At 38.9% G+C, this 24,918-nt stretch overlaps 1 protein-coding gene across 1 annotated transcript in view; it reads right to left on the reverse strand.

The window, feature by feature from the left end:
• Nucleotides 1-2,264: 2,264 nt before the first annotated feature.
• nolo (ADAMTS-like no long nerve cord) overlaps nucleotides 2,265-24,918 on the reverse strand; it is a 79,843-nt gene continuing 57,189 nt past the window's right edge. The window contains exons 12-26 of the mRNA XM_074104614.1: nucleotides 23,884-24,005; nucleotides 23,317-23,398; nucleotides 21,219-21,386; nucleotides 20,652-20,834; nucleotides 19,262-19,414; nucleotides 18,512-18,690; nucleotides 16,896-17,002; nucleotides 13,428-13,528; nucleotides 10,045-10,137; nucleotides 9,428-9,681; nucleotides 9,063-9,174; nucleotides 8,329-8,485; nucleotides 7,459-7,604; nucleotides 6,296-6,461; nucleotides 2,265-2,690 (exon numbers count right to left, since the gene is read on the reverse strand). Of these exons, the coding sequence (XP_073960715.1) occupies nucleotides 2,584-2,690; nucleotides 6,296-6,461; nucleotides 7,459-7,604; nucleotides 8,329-8,485; nucleotides 9,063-9,174; nucleotides 9,428-9,681; nucleotides 10,045-10,137; nucleotides 13,428-13,528; nucleotides 16,896-17,002; nucleotides 18,512-18,690; nucleotides 19,262-19,414; nucleotides 20,652-20,834; nucleotides 21,219-21,386; nucleotides 23,317-23,398; nucleotides 23,884-24,005 (2,130 nt within the window). The 3' untranslated portion in view covers nucleotides 2,265-2,583. The remainder of the gene's footprint in view (nucleotides 2,691-6,295; nucleotides 6,462-7,458; nucleotides 7,605-8,328; nucleotides 8,486-9,062; nucleotides 9,175-9,427; nucleotides 9,682-10,044; nucleotides 10,138-13,427; nucleotides 13,529-16,895; nucleotides 17,003-18,511; nucleotides 18,691-19,261; nucleotides 19,415-20,651; nucleotides 20,835-21,218; nucleotides 21,387-23,316; nucleotides 23,399-23,883; nucleotides 24,006-24,918) is intronic.

The raw sequence follows: 24,918 nt of genomic DNA on the forward strand, positions 1-24,918 counted from the left end.
ATTGACATTTAATCTTACATTATCTAAGTAAGTACATTTGAAACAACTGTATTCTTAAATAAATTTCTTTTGCATAGTTTTGGCAATTTCTACTGCTCATTTTTCTATATATGAATATTGCATTGACTATTATAATAGTGCATTTTTCAAGATCGATAGCTAAGCATAACGTACATTGTGCTTCGTTTGTATAATTATTATATATTTACATATATTTTAATATATGGTACAAAACATTTCACTAAATATTTTCATGCCTACTTACTTATTAATCAATTCGAGGACTATTACATTGAAAAGGGTATTTTCAATTCATCATTGTCTACACAGTTCTCGGAATTTATGGAGCTCGAATAAATATTTAAGAGATTATCGATACATCATAAAGATGTAACAGAGGGTTCGAAAAATATCCACTGCATTTTCCACAAAACAGTGTCCCACGGCTATGATATGACACATGAAGGGAATGTATCGTAAATATTGTGTACTTATATAAAATTTTACTAAAGGATATTGCGTAGCAAATGTAATTTTATTTATTTTAATTAAGGTAAGAAACAATACAGCTTACTGCTTAACACGTTGATTAACAAGCCAAAATGTTGAACTCACGTAAATGGGCGAATTAAAAACTCGTTAAATTTGGTTTTTATTATCTTAGTAATATTTTGACATTTCGAAACTACAGTTCTGTAATTACAGGTGTCCCCTTCCTAATTCGTCACGTCACGTCAGTTCATCAGCCAGAGCGTAATAGGCCGCTTCACGCGACGTCGCGTCACTGGCCATAGCGTAATAGGCAGCTTCACGCGACGTCGCGTCACTGGCCATAGCGTAATAGGCGCTTCACGCGACGTCGCGTCACTGGCCATAGCGTAATAGGCGCTTCACGCGACGTACTGGCCATAGCGTAATAGGCGCTTCACGCGACGTCGCGTCACTGGCCATAGCGTAATAGGCGCTTCACGCGACGTCGCGTCACTGGCCATAGCGTAATAGGCGCTTCACGCGACGTCGCGTCACTGGCCATAGCGTAATAGGCGCTTCACGCGACGTCGCGTCACTGGCCATAGCGTAATAGGCGCTTCACGCGACGTCGCGTCACTGGCCATAGCGTAATAGGCATCTTCACGCGACGTCGCGTCACTGGCCATAGCGTAATAGGCGCTTCACGCGACGTCGCGTCACTGGCCATAGCGTAATAGGCGCTTCACGCGACGTCGCGTCACTGGCCATAGCGTAATAGGCGCTTCACGCGACGACGCGTCACCACTGTAGCGTAACAGGCCGCTTCCCGTTGTGTGATATGACTATTAACGTATTTACCGAGCTCCAAAAACTGTGCTAATTAGTAAAATCATACACCTCCATTCAGCAGTTCAATCACGTGCACGTTAAGACTAGATCTCTATCATTTCGTGCGTCTTATAAAATGGCATTTTTCGCATTAATCTAAAACTTATCGTAAAAAGATCAGATCGGTTGAATAGAGTTTAATTAAGTATAAGGAAAATCAAGTACAATTCGAAAGTCGCCTCTGCGTTGCATTTGATTTATAAACTGATGTAAGTTTCACAATCAAAGTATATTATATTAATAAAGGTCGTAATTAACGAATTACTAGCAGTTTGATCTGAAAATGTTTGTTAAACAAGTTGCTATTTGCGGATGCAGTATTGTTGTCAAATCTGTTAAGTTCTGTGTTTGACACTTACAATCAATTGTCATTTTTTATGTGCTGCCAAAATGCGATTTCCCCACAAGATTATGTAAAAAAATGAGTACCCCTTGGTTTGTCGTGTTGTGTTTTATGTAAGTATTTTTTTAGTGTAAGTATAGTCTATAATTTTTATTTACAAACATATAAGCTTGCGTTTGAGAACAATCACGCCTGATGGTAAGCAAAGATGTGGACGAATATGGAGCACACTTGCCTAATAAATGCACATTCATCTCTTCAAAGCCTCTTCACCTTAGATTTGAAGACGGCCAGATTGTAGCGATCAGGGAACACAGAGCAGAGCATTCCACTTCTTAGCTGTTCGGATAAATGTAACATTTTACGTTTTAATAGAAGGCCATATTATTGTGAGCGATCTGGCCATACTTATAGCGATCAGGAAACTACAGTGTATGTTAGTATTTGTATGTTTGTCCGACTTTCACGTCGACACGGAGCGACGGATCTACATGATTTTGACATAGAGATAGTTTAAGAGTGACATAAGCTAAGCGCAGCGTGCGATAAATTATGATATATACAGTCAGTTGAGTCGGCTAATAATTGACGTCACTGTTCAATATCGCATCGCATTTTGATAGCTTATAAAATATGTCGATTGATCGGTGTAGGTAGAATATCGACTATTGGTTTTATATCCTGTACATGAGTTTTAACTTTGAACATGAAACTACTGTGAGACTCACTTATAATGAAATAAAAACGCATAACTAACGTCTTAAATCGAGTTGAGCTCAACATGTCAAGCTAAACTCGATTTAAGACGTAAGCTATACGGATTTATTACATGGGTTGTAGTTAGCTTTGTTTGATAAAGATCGATAACTGCGCTCGCACATCTAATCGTAACAAGTCTTGCAGCACTGCGTCTTGTACCTCTGGAGGGCACAGAAGTTCATCGCGCGCACATTCTCGCAGAAGCGGGAGGAGTCGCGGCAAACGCCATCTGCCAAAAACGGTCACTATTAATTACAGTGCTACCTGGATAAAGGGTCTGGATCTCACGGGGTCGGTAAGTTCGTCTCACTTATAGAGGTTGATTTTGCTTGGCCAACAAGTTCGTCTCACTTATAGAAGTTGATCTCACGGGGCCAGTAAGTTGGTTTCACTTATTGAGGTTGAACTCACGGGGCCAGAGAGTTCGTTTTAGTTATAGAGGTTGATCTCGTGGGGCCGGCAAGTTCGTCTCACTTATAGAGGTTGATTTTGCTTGGCCAACAAGTTCGTCTCACTTATTGAGGTTCATCTCACGGGGCCAGTAAGTTTGTCTCACTTATTGAGGTTGATCTCACGGGGCCAGTATGTTCGTCTCACTTATAGGGGGTAATCTTGCTTGGCCAGCAAGTTTGTCTCACTTACAGAAATTGATCTCGCAGGGCCAGCAAGTTCGTCTCACAAATAAGGGTAATTCATTAAAAGTGTGTCTCTGTTATCCAGATAGGTACAGTGAAATATGGATAACAAAGATCTCACGGGGCCAGCAAAGTCTCACTAATTAGAGGTAATCCACTTATAGAGTGTCACTTACACAGTAAACCTGGATAATTGAGATCTCAAGGGACCAGCAAGTTGCCTCGCTAATAGAATTATCCCACATACAAGTGTCTCTGATATTCAGATCTAAATAAATACCTAGCTCACTTCCAAAGGGTTCCAACAATCACTTCTTGGTGGGCACCAGAGAATGGTCATCGACGAGACAGGTCGAGATGGCGGGATGATTTGGACGCGTACGCGAGTGATTGGCCTGACATAGCGCCATACCGGGAGGTGTCGAGGCAAGAGGAGAGGCCCTTACACTATACCAAATACCACTAAAAAACTAGAAATCATATTTTGCGGTTTGAAATAAAGTGTTCCTTATTAGAGGTCAGTATAGTCTTTAATCCATACTTAATATTATAAATGCGAAAGTGTGTGTGTGTTTGTATGTTTGTCCGTCTTTCACGTCGAAACGGAGCGATGGATCGTCGTGACTTTTGGCATGGATATAGTTTATGGGCCAGACAGTGTCATAGGCTACTTTTTATCCCGGAAAAATGGACAGTTCCCGAGGAAACAGCGCGCGATAACCGAATTCCACGGGGGCGAAGCCGCGGGCAAAAGCTAGTTTATCGTATAATGGTGTAAACTACTATGACATAAGAAAGATCATTATCTAGAGTAAAATCTTTTTATTTTTTGCTATGTTTAGCTAGTTATACTTATGTACAGTGTAGAAGAGTCATAAAATTTACATATTTTTCAAGTCTTTTTATAGTTGCTATCACAAAACAAGTCTTAGCAATATAAAAAGATGTTAAAGCTTGCAATATTGCAGTGTCGTGATGAGTAGCAATAAATCGTATGCTCAAAGGAATGAGTGTTAGATTACAAGAATAAAAAAAATCTTATGCAACTCGTTCGACATCGGATCAATACAGATTTTATTATCAATGCTGAACGTGATTGTATTCAGATGTACTTACATTTTGACGACTTTGCGAGCGAGTAAATTACCAACGATCTTTTGTGCGTAAAAAGGTGGATCAAGTCTTATCAGTTTTTGTGCGTTAAAAGGTGGACCAGGCCCTATACCACGAAGCGCGAAATTAGAGATTCGTATCTGGCTGCATCCCGTTGACGCTAGTATTATTAAATACAGGAGTGAGAGGGACGGCACGATACGAACTTCGATATTCGAATTTCGTACTAGCCCCCCAGGCTTTATAAATTTCGTAAACCGAGGGCACCACGGTGCTGGCTGAAAATCAACGCTGGTGTTTTCAACGCTTCAGCATTATGCTAAGCCAGTATCCGATTCACAACCGCAATCAATGACACATACCTTTGTGTTGTCTATTTGTACCTAATAATATTGTTGTCTCGTGTTGTGAATAAATGTAGTTTCTTTTCTTTCGACGAGACGACCGGATGGCCGAGTGGTTAGAGAACCTGGCTATGAAGCTTGAGCGGGTTCGATTCCCGGCCGGGGCAGATATTTGTATGAATAATACGAATGTTTGTTCTCGGGTCTTGGATGTTTAATATGTATTTAAGTATGTATTTTATCTATATAAGTATGTTTATCCGTTGCCTAGTATCCATAGTACAAGCTTTGTTTAGTTTGGAACTAGTTCAATTGGTGTCAAGTGTCCCATGTTTTTTTTTTCTTTCTTTCTTTAATAGGGCAAATCGGGCTTTTTCAGCTTTTTGCGCGTAAAATGCGTGGATGAGGCTTTATCAGGGTTTGAATGAACAACGAGCACGCTCTGCTACCCGCTGGCGTTTAACCTCTTCACCGCCACAAAACAAACGAAGTGACGTGCTCTGGTACGCCACAGAAAACGCAGCGACAAATCAACTTGATTTTTAAATCCATTGCAGAAGGTATTTCGAGGTTGAATGTTGATCATGTATAGATGACAGTGGCGTGTGAGGCATTCCATTGGCTGTCACGTCTAGATGACTGGGGCTACAGGGCAGTGAAGAAGTTAATCCGCGGTCTATGTAGTCCTTTGTTAACCGGAGATCAAAAAACAAATGCAAGTAAAACGCAAGGGCGACTTTCTTTCATAAATTATAAATATTAATTAAAAGTACAGGAAACAGTTTTTAGAGAGCGAGAACAGTCTGAATTAAAGATTAAAATAAATAATACACAAAAACTAAAAATACTTATATTACTTAAAACAATTTAAACAGGACTGTGAGGATTGGTAATACATGAGTAATTAAAGATTTAGTGGACTGATGTACATAATATCAGGTGTTAATTAAATAACTGGAAACATCAGAAAACTCAACTATCTTTCTCTATATTAAGTTGATAATCGTTTGCATGTCAAAAAACAAAAATGCCAATAGATGTGTCAACTTGAAAGTTCGACTTTAGCGACATATTCATTTGATAGGAACTTGTTTAAAAATTGATAGACCACTTATTCGGCTGATGGTACATGTAAATCGTGTGACAAAGCAATATTATGGCGGCCTAGCCAGGATCGTCTCCGCAGGATAGAATTCCTCAACAATTAATGGCATTGATTTGACGAATATACCTGTCAGTACGGAATAGTAATTGGATGTAAATTGACAATGCAAGTACATAATATTACTTAAACTCTCGTAAGACTTAAAAGAAAGAAAAATGATAAACTCACAATTATTATTAGTCAGGAATGGTCAGACTATAAAAATAGTTTCGATCTTTTCGGGATATATTTTCAAAGGTGAGTGCTTTCACGACGGTGGCGCACACTGCCTCACGTTGTTATTTTCCATATGCAAGTACATTCAACAAAAAGTATAGTCAGAAAAAAAATGAATTTAAAATGATTTTTTTAAATACAAACTTACATAAAAAATGAACTCAAGCGGCGATTTCGTTACAGCGGGAAATTAAATAAAACACTTTTCAGCCAAATACGCGCTTCACGTTTAAAACGCGCCTCATACTTTTATTCTTCTTATTACGAATTCTATGGTAAATGGTCTTCAAATATTACCAACTCTCAACAGTCCTTACAAACCGTGCTATGGAGATAACGACATTCCAATACCAATCCTCACCTCTCTGCTTGTCGCAGGTTACGGTGCACTGTCGGAGCACCACAGGCCTCCGTAGGCCTTCGCAGGCGGCCCCGGCGGAGCGCTCCTTGCGGCGCTTCTGCGTGGAGCGCCAGACGCAGCGGAGGACTCGGTGCTGCCGGCCGGTGGAATGGCAGCGGCCTATGCACTGAGGGAGGAAGTTCCCAGTGTGAAGAAAAGACTAGTTATGCATCTACATGTGTCTCATTCAAAATTGATTTATTTTCATCAGCCCGGTCCATCAGCCATTCAGTCCGTGAATGTTACTCGATATTCTTACTAGAATGATAGAACGAACTGACGCCAAAATTAGCGTCTAACCGAAGTCAAACACAACAAAGTTCAGCTCTTAAAGAACAGATAACCATAGTGTTGGAGTTGTAAATACCTAGTTATCTTATATTGTCTATGGTTGTGTGCTTTGAAGTTGCTTTTTAAGAAGCTTTTGTGTTTGCCTGTCACTGTCTTGTATTGCTCAAAACTGGTCTGGTGTTTTATAAATGTTATGTCAGCTGCTTTGATTCTTTACTTTCTTTCCACTTTTTCCCTTTTCTGTAATTAGCTATCGTTTCCGTTTCATATTTTTGGTCCTTCGAACCGGATCCAAAAATAGCTAGGCTAAGCAAGATCTTGCAACTTATCTTACGTGTCCAGCCTGACTAGTTTTTTGGAGGGTCGACGAAGGAGGCCACCTGACGTGGCTACGTCCACCACCCTAACACATAGACAATCGGTAGTGGCAACAGGCTTCCCAGGTAGACTAACATCACTAAAGTTTTTAGAAACTGGTGGTTGCAGGTGGCAAGTGGCGGTGCTCGATTGAATATTTCAAACTCGTTCGCTTAACAGCCCCACAGTATAGTGCCAGTTGCCAGGTCTAAACCGGGCTTCACATGACCGTCCATTCCTACTTGCGGCAGGCCTTCTAACAGGTCGATCATCTTTCGGTCCGCTCTAAAGCGTGCTTGTGCATTGAGTAGGCAGCAGGGTAGGCAGCGCTAGTGCTGGTGGTACGCTGTTGCGGCGTAAACTATCAACTGCATACCCTGGAATCGACCTAATGCATGCCAAAGGGACGCTATCATCACATGACTCACTTTGGTCGGTTGATTTGTGTGTGTGTGTGAGAGGTTTCACCATCTTACCTTGCTCCAAGGGCCCACGGCCCAGGCAGCCCGGCATGGCTCGGGCTCCCTTCTGGTCTTCTCAGGCTGTGTGGCGGGATCACACGATGATGGTGCCAGGATAGTCCCATTGTCACTAACACACTCCACGCGACGACGCATGATAGCTGGGAAGGAAGATAATGTTATGAGAGATCTCATGTGAAGTGGAAGTAGGCACAATTGCTTTGAAGTACAGTCAGAAAGGGCATCTGACTATACTGATAATCGCAATGATGCCAGGCCGGTTTTTGTAGGCAAAAGCACGCATTTTGAAATTATGAGTTCAGACAGTGTAATTGTTGTCTCTGCCTAGACGAAGTAAATGGTTTGCTTTCCATTGTTTTAATTTCAAATAAATTGATTTATTGATGAAACAGTATTCGAATACTGTGTCTCAATGGAGACCGGGGATCAGCAAGCGCAACGTAGGACGTCCATCAACGAGATGGACGGATGACCTGGTCCTGGTTAAAGCTGCGGGTTCACGGTGGATTCAGGCCGCTTTCAACCGAAGCAACTGAAGGTCTATGGGGGAGGCCTATGTCCAACAGTGGACTGAGGCTAATGTGATGATGATAAATCTACCTACTGTATTCTATAAGATGCCAATTTGAAAAATCCTAAAAATAGCACAACAACAACAAATTAAATTACTAGAAGGAAACTGGAAAGTTATGGTCATAGACTAGACTAGTGGAAAAACCTTTACTATACTGAAAATGATAGAAGAGAGGTTCGATTCGAATGTTCTCCGCCGATACACCGACCTTCATGTTTGTTCGAAATAAGTAGTAAGTTTAGGTACCCATTTAATATTAGCATACTATCAAATTTTTTTTTGCAACTGACCCGAGCCGCCGGCGAGACACCGCACTGCGCCCCACGGCGCCGCGCGCCAGTTTGCGCAAGCGCCGCCCGCGCACGGCAGCAGTACGCCCGGCGGCGTCAGCCCGCGGGACAGACACTCGTCCGTCTCCACTGTCGTCGTCGAGTTGTGCTTCTTATGCTGGAGAATTGGGAATATTAGAAGCAGAAGGACTTTCTCCAGAACCAAACTCCAAACCGTTTTGAATCACGGTTTACTTTACAAATTGAATTGAAAATAGATTGAATTAAAATTAGAAGGCTGTGCTTTGTGCTGATTTCGCTTCCATTATCATTCAACCTGCATAACCTTTCATATCAGTTTGATCACTGGAAGTGGGCTATGTTAAACTTCCAGATTTGAACTATAAAAAACACAGCATTTACACATAATAGCACAGCAAACATAAAGTCTACAATATTCGTGGTGATGATGCATGTAAACTGCAACCAAATATTGTGAGCTTAAAGGTAATAAAGAGCTTTCATGATCATGACAGTTCAATAGAAAACTGGATTTTAGACTTTTGAGAGGGAAAAATCAGTAAACCATGAGTACCATTCCTTTTGAATCTCGTAGGAAATTCTATAGCTTATTTACTACTAGAATTTATTGTTTCAGTACACCACTTAAAGCAGACGACCTAGAATCATTCCTTGGGGTAGGCTTTAGAGTCTACTTTAGTATCTTTGAGATACTGATGATGAAATTCAGTTACCTGACAAATAGCTCCTCTGATTTGGTGTCCAATTTGCCCACATGGTGCACTGCACGGTGACCATTCTGTCGTCATCCATGCGTATTCTTTGGCATCTACAGCTTCTGTTGGCCTGTAAATGTACAACTCATTTAGTTTGAAAAAATCACACGTTCTCACAATGTATCAACATAATTGGTTTGAAGATTTATTTTACTGGCAGTTTTTTTTATCACAACAAATCAACAAACATGCCGTCGTACTAGACTTCTCACTATTATGATTCTGAAGTTCATCTCCTAATAACCTCTAGCTGACATTCATTAAAAAAAAAGATTGATTGGTATATTGCTTTTCCTAAGTCTTAACAAAAAAAATGAGCTAACCTCATCTCTGTGGTAACTTCAACATCGTCAGTATCCTTTAAATTCTGCACTCTTTCTTCTTCTATTCCATTTTTACTATAATCCTCATTAACTATGATGATATCTGAGTCATCATCTTCAGGAAACACAATCTGCTTGTCTTCTAGATTAATAACATGTGTCTTGATTGGAGTTCCATAATTCTGGTACACGATGAGAGGGTCCACCATCCTCTGACCCCTGGAGTTTTTAGTGGTCTGGAAATTCCAAAACATCTGAACATATCAATTATACGTGCACTTTTTTACGTAATAATTTGATAAAATAAATGGCTATAATAATAATACCACCAAAAATGAAGTAGAAACAGAACCGAAAATCTAAAAGACAAATTTTCATTTAACCAAAGATATTGCAGAAGAACGATGGAACTAAAGATAAAATAATGGATGAACTACTAAAAGTAAAAACTATCAATAATGAGTGTCAACGTGAACAAAAACAGACTAATAAAGAAAATGATGTCAAACGTGCAAGAATACGATGAGTTAAAACCAAACGATCCTTCTTAATGCAATGTTAAAAAAGAAATTGTTAAAGAACCCATGAAAAGATTCTCTATTCTGGTAACTTCTCACCTGGATTTGCATGACCAGGTAGTGGAGGCAGGGCAGAAGCCGCGGGGCACTGTTAGCCTTGGGGGGCAACATCTGTGAGGAGACCGCACTCTCCTTTACAAGCAGCGTGGGGACAAATTGTTAGGACGTTAAGAATACGATGCAAAATTTGTGGTCGGTGGCGGATGACAATCATCATGAGGATCACTATGAAGGGGTTGGATAAATTAGAATAATAAGTGGTAGTGGTGATGGTGTAAGAAATAGGTACAGGGGTGGTTCCTCTTATTGTCATGGTAGTTTTTGTACGATGTTTGTGTTTTCTTGCAAAAATAAGGACAGGAAAATGGATGTAGAAATAAGAGACTTACGAGCTTGATTCGTAGAGTAACAAAATAATTTATTTCACAATTTGACAACAATAATGTAGTTGAAGGATTTTCTGTTGTTTGTATTGTAGTGTTTGTAAGAAGCATCTATGTGCTTAATAGTAGGCAATGTCATTTAAAGTTAGTAAAGTGTCATTTGGAGTTTAACTTTAATCGAAGTTTCAACACAATCGTTGAATTACCTATAGTCAAGAGATTGGATTTAGAATGCCTTCGCGATGACATTTGTTATTTAAAGTTTCTACAATCACATCTCAAATGGTTCATCAGTAAGACCTCGAATAGCAAACACAATTCACTAACCTGTTTTTAACCTACTGCAATCCAACTTCTTTTTTTTTCAAAAAACTAACCGTGATTGACCTCATCTCAGCTTAATGAATTTTGACGTATAACATGTAATTTAGTTAGATTCCTCTTGAGTGTGAAAGTGATAGATATACAGATAGAAAGTTACATTCAAAGCGTGGGGATTGGTCGCTTTAAAAGAATGCAAATAAAAAAAATTGCTTTAGTAAAGTGCACAGAAATGCACTATTCTAGGTGTTGTAATTTGTTTTGGGGCTATGCTAATGGTAGTCTAGAAGAGATCGCTTTTAAGCGATAAGACCGCCTATTGTCTACTCTTAGTTTTTGTGCCTATGTAAAATTTTTGCAATGTAGAATATTTTTGTATTTGTATTGTATTCCTAGCAAGGTACTGCAATTTAAGCTCTACGTCTAGCACTCTTCATAAGAAAACCTGTCAAGCGCGAGAGCGATCAATAACCAAGCGATCAAGTGTTAGCAGAAGTAGTAGAATCACATAGACAGACATAAAAAATTAAGATTTTAAAACATTTCGTATTGGCTGAGCTACCTTCACACCAAATCTTAAGTTTCAACGACAGCCAAGTATTCGTACATACTACTCTATTTGTTTTTTCATGGAAATTAAACAATGGAAACACCTTTTTTAAATAAATGTTTCTTCTGATTACGTTGACTAAGAAGTTTGATTTTTTACTGCTTAAGGCAGGGCTTCCCAAACTTATTTGTACTGTGACGCCCTTGGGATTTGCCATTTTTTTACGACGCCCCGCAACACAGCCCCCAAAAAATACTTACCAAAGTACTAGTCTAGTAACAGGTTATCAGAAAAACACTCGGACATTTATATTTTTATTAGAAAATAAGAACGAAATTAAAACATAAGCATATAAATAATAAAAAGAGATCTACTCGCGACGCCCCTGGGGCAATGTCGGGCGTCGCAATCGCAACACACAGTTAGGGAAGCCCTGGCTTAAGGGATAGTAGACCTGAGTATTTGATACTTATTTCAGCTTGATATCTCCACGCGCTCCTGAGCAAAAATAGTCTTCACAGACAGACAAACATACGGACAGACGGATGACAAAGCGATCCTATAAGGGTTCAGTTTTTTTCCTTTTAAGGTACCTACTGAACACTAAAAATACCTGTCTCTACTTAATACAATAATGAAAACAACGTTTTTGCCTTATACGTTTCCTATATCAATAAAATTACAATAAAATATTTTACTGGAGTTTTAAGACTACTTAAACACCAAGATTAAAAGGTAGATAAAGCAATTTACAGTCTAAGATGCTTTTGTCTAGAATTTCATAATCAGAAGCGAAACTCGAATAATGAGAAATGATACCTATTTCAAAAAAAGTACATTTTCCTTCTCAAGATATTTCTAATTTCGTCTTTGAGATCAGTTTCAACAGGTCTAAATTTGGTACAGAATTGAAATGAACATAAGTCTAAACGAAACGATGATTCCCGGAATGGTAATAAAACCGAATTTTACGGACACAATAAACTTGACGGTAGAAAAACTAATGAAACATTATCTGATTCGGTATAATTATACGGTTTTCAAATTATTAAAGACGATGAAACGGCGCCAGAGTCTGTAGAAGAATATGAAGATAGTAAGCGTTTTGTGAATGTTCAGTGATACGAGTACGTACTGCGAATTTGTTGTTTTTATTGCTCTGTAAAGTTGGAATGTAGATATTACACTTTTCAAGATTGGTTTTTTGGAATCTTTTTGTATTTTTTATTTCAATTCCAAATTTTTACTTTTACGGTCATCCCGTAAAAAAAATACAAAAAGATTCCAAAAAACCAATCTTAATTTGATTGCTTAGAAACGATATCTCTTGTCCGGGTGAGCGGTTAGTTCCAAAGGAATGCCGAAAAAGTTTGAGGGCTTACGGCATAGATGTCGCTAGCGTCGCTGCTTAAGTGACTAAGTAAGAAACACAAGCTGAGATGGTGCATAGGGAAATTCGTATCGGTACCGTTGACCATCAGTGGTGTACGGATTACCGAGGACCTGGGTTCGATTCCCAGTGATGGTCTTATTTTTCTGTTTTTTCTGTGCATCTATATTTCAGTTTGTATTTTCAATTACACTTTTCGTTTGTTCCTATCTCATAAAGTTTTTTTTTGCGTATTAACATTACTTATCGTGTAGTAAGGATGCTTGGAGCTTTGTATGACTGCAATGTGATTATTAAAATTCTTAACTATAAAATTGATTTGGTGAACGTTATCTACTTTAGATTTATTTTTGGCAAACTGAAGCCAAAGTATTTAAATTACTTAATGAGAGTTTCTGTGAATTTTGACGCTAACTAGCGTCATTATATAGTAGGTAGGAGGGTAATACTAGTATTATTAGGTCCATGGACTTTTAAAATGTGTTTTAGGTATCCCTAAACTATAACAGTTATAAATAACATGCTAGTTAGACCAAGAAGTTTACTTCAAAAAAATTATATTGTTTTTCGCGAAAAAACCCAGTACGATTGAGTCTTGGTCAAAAAAATGCTGGCAACCGCTTTGCCTAAAGGTACCAGTCAAATATGAGTTAAAAGGAGTATTTAGTAAGATGTCCATTCATCCTAGAATTGAAGACAGTCACTACAGTTCAGGGAACATAGACGCAGGCAGGGGGTCTGTTTTATGTTATTTTGTTAATTGTTTGTATGTGCTTACCTCATTCTCATCGTAGATGTCTCTAGCCTGGGAGTTGTATGTTGGTGACGTCTTCGTCGTCAGAGGGCTGTAGAGGGCGTCGCGGATTTTGTCTATTTTACCTGTTGGAATAAAAATAATTATTGTCAGGAATACTGATAATACACCTACAACTCTGCAACAACAACAATCTCGCGTACGCGTACGTGTGGACAATTTCGCGTATCTGACAAAAGCTAATTTCCAATTTTTGATCAAAATTCTTTGGTGAAAAAATTTAAGTTAAATAAAATCTTCTGCAAAATGACAGTGCGCAGATACACGGTATTTACGTATGGTAAATAAGCGGATTTTTTTATGTCAAATAGCTGAAAAACGAGCATGCGGGTCGCCTGATGGTAGGTGATCACCGCCGCCCATGGACACCTACAGCGTTATTAGGACTGCGGGTACGGTGCTGGCCTAAAAGGGGGGCTAAAGAGGGGAGGGGAGATGGGCCTCCGGATCTCCCACTCATCGTAAGAAAACACAGTAGCAAAACTACTATTTCACGCCGGTATTCTGTGGGAGTGTGGTACTAACCCGGACGAGCCGGCCCAATCGTACTGCAGCCAGCAAGTGGTTACAGTGAGGCTCCACCACATAAAACGATTTGTACTATTCCCGACATTATAACACAAACATTAAGGACACCGTGGTAACCTAGTGTCTTTACCTCTCTAGCAGAGAGTTTCAGAGAGAGAGAGCTTCAGAATTGGCGTGCGAAATTAAATTTAATTCAAATTTATAACGAAAAACATCGCAAGGAAACTTGTGGAAAACACATTCGTACGTTCCTGCTTTGTAGCAGTTCAATTGTGTATGTTATTCGTAATTATTCCTTAAAATCATCTAAACAAAGTCTCTTCCAAACAATCCCTAATATTCTGATGGGCTCTGGAAAAACTAAATTATGACGGCCATAAAGCTCGCAAATTGTGGCAGAGATTCGCCAGATAGCGCTACCGCGTTAACAGCGGCTTATCTGCCAGATTAATTAAGATTTAGACTCAAACTACAGACCGGAGCTACGTAAACAACGGTACTGTCATGAATGAAAACAATTTTAAATTCCTTCTAGAGTTGAGATTTTTGGCCGACGACGGCGACGAAGTGATTTTCGGCTAAGAATTTTTATATTAAGGTATCTCTGAGACGTTTGATATTACTTAGGCACCTCATACAACGCATAAATCCATGTAAAAGCTAAGATGTTGATAAATAAATGTTGCAATAATCATACAAGTTACATCTTTTATACGTATACATTTTTATTTACTTTTATACATAAAAAAAAACTGTTAATTTTCCTGCAGCGCGGTTTTCTTGGCATCGACAGTTTTACTAAAAAGTGTTGGTAACATAAATAATAATAATTTAAGAATAAATCTATTTTGAGGTCTATTTTGAGAATAAAAGTTTTGATTTGATTTAAAGCCGAGTTTAGACTTCAATCGTGCAAGTTACATTACAATGCGAGGCCGTAAAGCCAACGAGTTTGTAGTGGTCAATCGAGCGCCGCAATGTAATGCAACTTGCACGATTGTTCTTGTAAGTCTAAACTCGGCTTTAGATTTACTGGTGACTTGATTAAGTGTTATATAGTTTTTATTACCATGACATCTGCATGATTTTTAAACTATGCGTATTTACTACACTGAAATTGTTCCGAGAGGTTTACTGGGTGACAATGATTGGTTGGGTGGAAGCATACTTGGCCTGTTAAGCCAGGAGACGCGGATTCAATCTCGATAAGCACATCCAACTTTTTTAACGCTCGGATAGATTCGTAATATTTAGCACAAATGCAATAAAATTTAAAGTTAATTAATTACCTACTCTAGTTAGTTTTATAATTTTATGACGATGATAATTACGGATTCTCTTCAACACTAAAACTAACTACAGGTTAAATAGTTTATCAGCTTAATAAAATTATTGAAAACAATTTAATGGCAGGGAACCAAGGCACAATATATGTCTAGGTACAAACAACGCCAGCAAAATTGATGACATAGTACATAAAAGATATTATTACATTTTGCAAAAATATACGCTGCAGAAACATAGCACCAATTTAATTTTCGTCCAAATTTCGCTGAATAAAATTCATCCCGGGTACATCACTAGTTCTTACCAACATTCAAGGCACTTATGATTTTTTTTAATTAAGATTTCAGCGGTGGATTTTAATGAAAAAATCCACTTACAGTTTATTGTTCTTTGTTACTTAATCTGTTTTAAGAGGGCAATTTTGTATGGACGTAATCTGAGAAGCTAGAAAGTACTTTTTTTAATTAAGGTGAAAAATGAGCAAATGAATCACGTGGTGGTAAGTAAAGCCGTGGTAGCCTAGGGGTTTGACCTATGGCTCTCAAGCAGAGGGACGTGGGTTCAGTCCCGGGTTTGTATCTGTATTGCTGATGTGTTGCCAACCTAGTCGACTGAGGTAGAATAAATTATCTCCATTATCATCCAGCGTCCTCTTAGAATGAGAGGGATTGGGCCATAGTTCCCAGGAGGATTTATTGTGGATTGGTAACTTCACATATACCGTTAAAATTTCTTCATAAGTGCGTGCAGGTTTTCACACACTGCCCTTCATTGTGAAGGTCATGGTAAAAAATATAAATGTAATCTTTGTTTCATATTTATAAGTAAGTAGATTTACAGTACCTGGGGCGTCCCTTTAGGCTAAAAAGCCTGTGTTAGAACGCTCCGCTCCTCCAACATTTTTAACACTGAGTTTAAGACTGAGTTAATAATGAAAGTAGAAAAAAAGTGAATAATAATCATATCATATTAATCATGCACCTACGATAATTATATCAAGCTGTCTTAGTATTGAAGAATAAAAAAACCGGCCAAGTGCGAGCTGGACTCGCACACGAAGGGTTCCGTTCATTAGACATTAGCAAAAAACGGCAAAAAGATCACGTTTGTTGTACGGGAGCCCCCTTAAATATTTATTTTATTCTGTTTTTAGTATTTGTTGTTATTGCAGCCACAGTTATGCATAGTCTGTGAAAATTTAAACTGTCTTACTATCGCGGTTCATGAGATACAGCCTGGTGACAGACGTATGGACGGACGGACAGCGAAGTCCGTTTTTACCCTTTGGGTACGGAACCCTAAAAATCAACTGATACGCTTGTCATGCATGAGTAGTTTTATTTGAATAAACCACAACAGCAAACACACTTTATTTCATATTTTCATTTCACAGCAGCCACTGAACTAAATGCATTGCTATACATTTTATGTCGACATAGCTTGTTTTTGATATTTGTTTGAACAAAACATCATCTATAATAAAATAGATGCTATAAAAAATTGCAGTTTAAGTGGTAGGTACCCTTTTCTCATGCATTGAAATTAAGGACATCAGACAAGGATGAGACTTTTATGTCGTCTCATTCGCTTTGCTTTAATAGATTAACCCTTACTTACCCTTTTGCTTCCCTTTGTAGTTCTTCCTCTGTCCACCAGGTCTCTGCTCGTGCGACTGGTCGTCAGAAGTCCCTCCAATCATGGCCCGGTACCGGTCATCGGTTCTGCTGTTGAAAAACGTAGACCACATGCTAATATCTACTATAATCACACAACAACTACAATGCCCTACTAAGCCAAAAGGCGCTGTCTCAAAAAACACTTTTGATATATTTGTGGGTGTAGTTAATGTACGACTTGTTAATGCACGCTTAAATAATCCACGGCCTGATAATCCGTGCTTATGTGCACGAATTATCATGCCGTGCATTATCACCCCGTACCGAACTAGCAGGGAACCAATAATGTACGCGCAATAATGTACGACGTGATAATCCGAAGCATTGTCTTCCGACTATCATGCCTTACGATTTCCGGATCTGCTTTGACTATATCGATCTCGCTCGCTGCGCTCGCTCGATCCGCGGCGAATAATGTCTATTCATTCGAAAGGATCATCATTATCACGTCGTACATTATCACTACGTACATTACAGCGCGCGCAATATTTTGTACGCACTGATAATGCGCGACCATGATAATGTACGGCATGACAATCGGAAGCAATAATGCTTCGGATTATCATGTCGTAACATTATTGCGCGTACATTCCGAGTTGTACATTATTGCTGCCCATATTTATACCATGTGATGCAGGATCAGGAAGCTACAAAATAGTTAGATAATAACTCAATAGTAGACTGTACCACATAAAACGATAGAGCATAAAACGAGCCATTTTACCCGAGACGCAGCGAAGGTGGATAGACACGTCGAGGGGAAAATGGGTTTAATGCTCAAGTTTTATACTCTGCTTTTCACTTCAATTGCGAGGAGATGAAGTAACAACAGTGGAAACATTGTTCACTCACTAGATACCTTTTATTTTTAATGCATTGTTAAATAATTATAAATATTAAGAATTTATTCATTTGTTTTAAATTAATTTGATTGATTTTTTAATTTTGTACATATTAAAAATTATAAAAAAAAATGAAAACTTTTTTATTTGTGGCTGTTTGCTGTTTGCTGTGGCCTGATTACCTTAATTGGTCTTAGACGAAGATTTACCTTATGCACTAGAGCATAAAAAGTCATTTTATGTCGCCTAGATCCAGCATAAACACGAACTTTACGAGCGTGAGAAGTCAAAAAAATATTTTATTTCGAGATAGCGCTTTTTGGCTTAGGAGGGCAGTATATGAATTACACTCCAATGTGAGGGCGATGTGCCATACATAGTTTTATAGGAAAAAAATTGGCTAGATTTGACCGTGATGTCATCAGAGCTCCGCTAATTAAGTTGCAGAAATAGTCTACGGAGCCAAAGTCAGCTGTCTAGACGACATCATCATCAATCAGTATAACAAAAAAGTAGGAGGACGCCACTCAAGAACACATTAACCCCAACAGCAATCATTATCTTGAGCAATTTGGTTTGTTTGTGACCTGCTTGCTACCATCTGTTGCCCGTTAAGAAGATCTTTCGATCCCACGGTTTCTACCTTTCGAGCAAACTAGGTAGGAGCTCTGAATAAAAGTTTTGCTTGACTAAAATCATGCAATATCTCACTGACCTGTCAGCCAACGGAGAAGAAGGTTCATCCAGCGCTTTATGCCGTTCTATCTCCTCGCTTGACGGAAATTCGCCAGGTCTCGGTTTCACCAGCAGCGTCAGATTAGCGCTGGAGCGACCAGCCACACATGTGTAGATGCCGTGGTCGCGGAGCGAAAGAGCTGTGATGCGAAGAGCACCCTGAGGGAAAAGTAGGTGATCAGACTTAAGGTCACAGCTCATTAGATCCACCCGGCACTCGATCAGCACCGTCTCAACACGAGCGGTTAGTATTCTTTATATAACTTTGTATTGGCATGCGCTCATTACATCAACTCCGTAGCGCCACCGGATCGCCTCGCTCGCAATGTATCCACGCGCGGACGGCGAGTAAACCGCTCGGTGATAGCTCGCTCCTCGTACGCTTGCCTCGCGTGAACCGCGCGCGGATGGCGCGGTACTCTCCACCATCATTTCATAATAGACTACTCGGAAATTCGTAGACCACGCGACGTCCACTCGTTGACCATGCGACGTTCACTCGTTGACCACGCGAGGTCCAATCGTTGTCAACGCGGCGTCCACCCGTGGACCACCTGTCGACAACGAGTGGACGCCGAAAGTCGAGGCGGTGCTGGTCAGGTGCCGGGTGGCTCTAATGAGCTGTGACCTTTATTTTTAATACAGTTTTTGAAGACAGCTACAGTAGACTCGAGCGTAGGTTTGCCTGTGGTGGGTAAAGAAATTAAACTGGCATAATTACTATACTTACTTTCTTTGAAATTTTATATTTCTTCGACTTAGAGATGATCTGATGGTCCTTGGCCCACTGGATCTTGGTCCTGTTGTACCCCTTCACCGGGCACTTGATCTTCACTTGAGTCCCATAGAACACCGTCGCTGATCCTCCAATTTTTACTGTCACCTTAAAAAAGATTACCTAGTCAGTTAAGGCCACCAAAGGAGCTCAAATTAAAAGCTATGTTATTTGTAGTGAATAACAGGATAATTGTATATTGTATTAAAGTATAAAATACTTATCCTTTTTTTTCAAAAGTGCAAAGAGATAGTATTTCCTTGCCTTATCCCTAAAGGTCATTTAAGAGGCTGCTATAGACGCATTGCAAATTTTGAACTAATAGTATTAGGAAACTATTACACTGTTCGTCATCTCTTATTCCTAGGATGTTGTATTATTTAACTAAACATGGGTTATTGGTAGGTTCACGGAGCCACTTGGTCGGTGCTGGATAACGGCTAGTGACGACAACAACGAAGCATCAGACCAAAAAACCGGCCAAGAGCGTGTCGGACACGCCCAAAATAGGGTTCCGTAGCCATTACGAAAAAAATAAGTAATGTTTTTCTAAGGATTTCGTATTTTATACGGAATCTTCCAAGTTTAGGTATATTTTATACCTTAGGCTGCTATTTACTCATAAACTACTAATAATTCTCAAGCAAACTTAGCAGTTATAGTTTTCCTTGAAAGTTTGATATACTTACTACCATCCTGAATTTTTTAAATTTTTTCCACCCACCGGTTTAGATTTTAGAGGGGGGGGGGGACGCTCGATTTTTATGAAAATTTGCACTTTAAAGTTGAATATTTCGCAAACACATAACTGAATCGAAAAATCGTCTTAGCAAACCCCTAATGGTTTTAAAAGACCTATCCAACAATACCCCACACTATAGGGTTGGATGAGAAAAAAAAATCATCCCACTTTAAAACTATGTTATTTGTAGTGAACTAACAGGATAATTTAATTAATTACAAGGTTTTGTTTACTCCCTTGTATTAAAGTATAAAATACTTATCCTTTTTTTCAAAAGTGCAAAGAGGTAGTATTTCCTTGCCTTATCCCTAAAGGTCATTTAAGAGGCTGCTATAGACGCATTGCAAATTTTGAACTAATAGTATTAGGAAACTATTACACTGTTTGTTGTCTCTTATTCTTAGGATGTTGTATTATTTAACTCAACATGGGTTATTGGTAGGTTCACGGAGCCACTTGGTCGGTGCTGGAGAACGGCTAGTGACGACAACAACGAAGCATCAGACCAAAGACCAAGAGTAACTTAGGACTTCTGCGCAACAGTGTATCAGGCTAGTAAAACAAATGGAAAATTGAGAAAGGGAATGAAGTAGATACACTTACTTTCTTCTTCTTCGGATCGTGCTGTATGTACGAAGAGTTGTCCAGCGATATTTCCGGCGATGCTGTATCTAGGAGACAGGGCCGAGTGTTGCAGGGTTTGGTTGGGGCTGGCCGCGGCGAGTTGCACGAGGATATCGGACGCTCAACCACGTGGGATTGCGCCATCACTTGCTTACATTCAACCTGTGACATACACCAGATTGCAGAATTGACGAGGTTTAAAGTGCTTACAGCCATTAAACATTTTAAAAGGGTAATTTTAAAGGGAACCTTTTGTTTCAACGGTCGCTAAGTAAGCATAGAATAAATAAAAAGAGAAATATAGCTGTCTTGATAGCTTCTTAAAATAAAAAATCTAAAAACCTGATAGCCTTAAAGAAAACAAGTCTTGTATTCTAGAACTCTGTTACTTAACTTAAAGTTCAATAGTCAGCACCCTGAACAGCTCTAAAAAGGCAATTATACTGGTAACCGAGTGTCAACCAAAATGCCTTTCAAACTTTAGCCCATCGAATCCGATTAATAACTTATTATGAAAAGTCAAGTCAGAATTCTTTCTTTCCTCACCTCTCTCTGTTTGATACCCCCACCACAAGTCTTGGAGCATTTGGACCACTCCCCCGTGTGCCAGCGAACGGGGCAGTCCAGGACGTTGCAGTACTGCCGGTCGGGCGGCGGCGGCTGCGGGCACATGCTGTTGGGCACTACCACTGTGTTGGTGCCTCCACGTGTCACCTGGATGAAAGCAAGAAAAAGTACATTTATTTAACATCATAACATCACAGAACAAAAGAAAAGTCATGAGTCTTGTGTAGTTACTAGTGTGTAGTAAGTATGTCTGTATAGTGGTTCGAGGGTCACCGACGGTGCTGGCTGAAAACATTATGCTGAGCCAGTGTCTGATTCACAGAAGTAATATCGGTCTGATTATTATTACAAGACACAGATACACCTCTGTTCTTCGTTGGAAGTTGAAAATTTACATAGCAAAGCACGACAACTTCTCTATCCACCTTGATTTCAATAAAAAATCAAAAATGTTGTACACAGATTGCCTCTGCAGTACAGACAAGGAACAAGGAACAGTTACCAGCATTAATATCTGGCACAGCGGAGCGTGCAAAAATATCTGACACGTCCTTCCGGCCCTAGAAATAGAGTCGTATCAGATATTTATGCACGCTTGTTGTGTCAGATATTGGTGCTGGTGACTGAACAAAGTCCAGTTTATACCTGCAAGAAAACTCGTGCAAGTAGCACTACATTGCTGCGTTCGATTGACAACTTCAAACTCGTTCCCTTTGCTCCCTCGCAATGTAACTTGCACCAATTTTCTTACAAATCTAAACTGAGCTTAATTTTGCCAAATTCCTACAACATACCTATATGTAAAAAACTTAAAATAGATGATCGTTGTCATGTCATAGTGTACAGAATTTATATTATGGGACTTTAGCTATGTGTTAGGAACCACAAGAAAATCCTAATACAGAGGAAAACCAATGTTTACGATTCAATGTTTACGTTTGTTGTTAATTGTTAAGTTAAGAGGCAATATCGCGATTTTTTGTGTTTGTCATTGGGCTCTGCTCTGTAAAATCGAATATTGTTAGTTACTACTCCTCTGGTAATTTGTTGGGCTCACACGATACAGGCTCGACCTAGTGTGTGAACCACAGTTAAACTTTAGTTCATAAGTAGCATGGCGATTAATATTGTATTGTATATCTCTATGACTGTGTAATCTATTTTGGTAAATAAATCATTATCTTATCTTATCCTATCTTATCACCATTTATTTTAGAGTGACACAGAACGGTAAAGAAATACAAAGTTCAATTAGATGTTATAAACCTCTACAGTGCTCTGTGATGACGTCTAAATTGAACTTTGTAATTTTTTACCGTTCTGTGTCACTTTAAAATAAATGGTGAATCGTTAACATTGGTTTTCCTCTGTATTTATATTAGGATTTTCTTGTGGTTTTTATAGCTATGTTACGAATATAAAACGCCGACTTACACTGAAATAAAAAAAATGTTGCTTGTAATATAACTACAGTGACTACAAAACTAAGACCTACTAGTAGCTAAAGGTTAGGTGATGTCTTACAAAATCAGTTTTGCAATATAAGCATAACTTTGGTTCCTAATTAGTATCGAAAATACAAACTGAGACATGGATGCACAGAAAAACCAGAAAAAGAGACCAGCGCTGGGAATCGAACCCAGGTCCTCAGCAATCCGTGCTGCGTGCTATAACCCCTACACCACCGCTGGACAGGAATCTAGACACGGATTTTTCCTATGCATACATATCTCAGGTTGCTTATTTCTACTACGCTACTTATGCAGCGCACTAGCGACATCTATGTTCCGCTCTCATCGAGATACAAAAAGACTCCAAAAAACCAATCATAATCCTAATTAGTAAATTTTGGCTAAACGTCAAGTAGCCAAACTAGTTCAGCTATCTTTTTTTTCAGTGATCTATACCGACACGTTACTACGACATACAAACAGGTCATCTTCTTAGTTTCTTACCTATACAATGTGTCACAACAGAGGCACAAGCCTGTTCAGCTTATAATCATACCCGCATACTTATAAAGTTATTATAGTGAACCTACTGCTAAAGTTTTTGATCTTTTTGACACATGCCTTACCTCATGAATACACGAAACTTCTCTCGTTTGTATTCCAATGCCGCAAGATTTTGTGCACTGCGAGAACTCCGTGTAATTCCATCTAGAACAAGCATTATTAACATGGGTGTATATAATCTTAAAACAAATAAAGCTAGGGGTTGAAACGTGGCCAGTAACGACAGACTTTTTATTAATTAGCACTTAAAAAAACTATTTAAACCCGCGTCTTCCAGTTTTACACTCCAGAGATGTCATACCAAGTAGATAAATCATCGAGAATCCAATCGACGAATAGAAATTTTGCATTTAACAGGACATCTGACGTCTGACGATCCAAATATCTTTTTCGTTTTAAAAATCTAAAGTTCTTTTATTCTTGTAAAAATATTTTTGGGTCGCCAGAGCTGTCATACCAACTTGACCACGGGAATCCGACGGATTGAACGACAATCGCTTGCATTGCATACGCCGTTGGTCTGGTTCCTAGTTGGTCTATTTGATAGGACATGTCTGACGACCCAAAATATTTTTTAATAAATAAAACTTTTAGTCTTGTACAAATATTTGGGTTTATTATTTTCCTACCTTGGTGGACACGGGTGATCGTTGCAAGTCCTCACTCGATTCTCGGGTTTCGTCAGAGGATCACACATGTACGGTGACGCGTTCTTTCCGTCTTCATCTCGCACACATTGGATTATTAGTTCCTAAAAATTAAAAAGTTACGTTAATTATGAATTCACAGTAACTTGTAATCATTACCATAATCGGGACTATCTCGCTAACTACGAGTAAAATAATTGTTTCGACCAAATTAAAGTTCGTGGTCACGAGTAGACTCAACTATTTACAATACTACGGCCATTACAAACGTGCGAACTGAGTCATAAATCATTTTAAAGGTACCTCTCGCTCGCACTCACAGGGCTTATGGGACTGCCCTAGTGTTGTGTGTAGTGTGACATAAGGCCTGTGAGTGCGAGCGACAGGTACCTTTAATAGTACATTACTGCAGAGGCCATGAATTAAGGGATTGATGGACGAGTTCGGGGTAGACGGCTACGACCGACACATGGTAATGAAACATTTCATTTGTCATTACCATTCAAAATTCAAAATTCAAAATTCAAATGATTTATTCAGTAAATAGGCCGCAATGGGCACTTTAACACGTCTTTTTTTTTAAACTACCAGCGCTTTCGGAAAGACCATCATTGCCAAGAAGAATGCGCCGCAAGAAACTTGGCAGAAAGTCATTTTTTCATAAAAATTGACTTTGACTATTGAAATTGACTTTCAAAAAATACTTTAAAGAAATTAAAAAAATCACATTTCTGCTAATTTTTAGTATAATTAACTGGGAAATTAATAACATAATGTTGTTTTATCACAAAACTTCTAACAAGCGCGCAAATAAAAGGAATAAATATTTTCTCGCAAATTTTTGCGTTTTGCACGAAATGAGAGAAATGCCCACTAGCGATATGAGAACAATTATATAATTTTACTGTTATTCAAAGAAACCAATAAGATAGCTTTATCTTTTCTTTTTACAGTAAAAGTACAACTAAACATGAAGCAAACGAACCCTGAATAAATAACTTAATTTAATTTTAATGA

This window comes from Choristoneura fumiferana, chromosome 22 (genome assembly GCF_025370935.1).
Source record: "Choristoneura fumiferana chromosome 22, NRCan_CFum_1, whole genome shotgun sequence".
NCBI lineage: Eukaryota > Metazoa > Arthropoda > Insecta > Lepidoptera > Tortricidae > Choristoneura > Choristoneura fumiferana.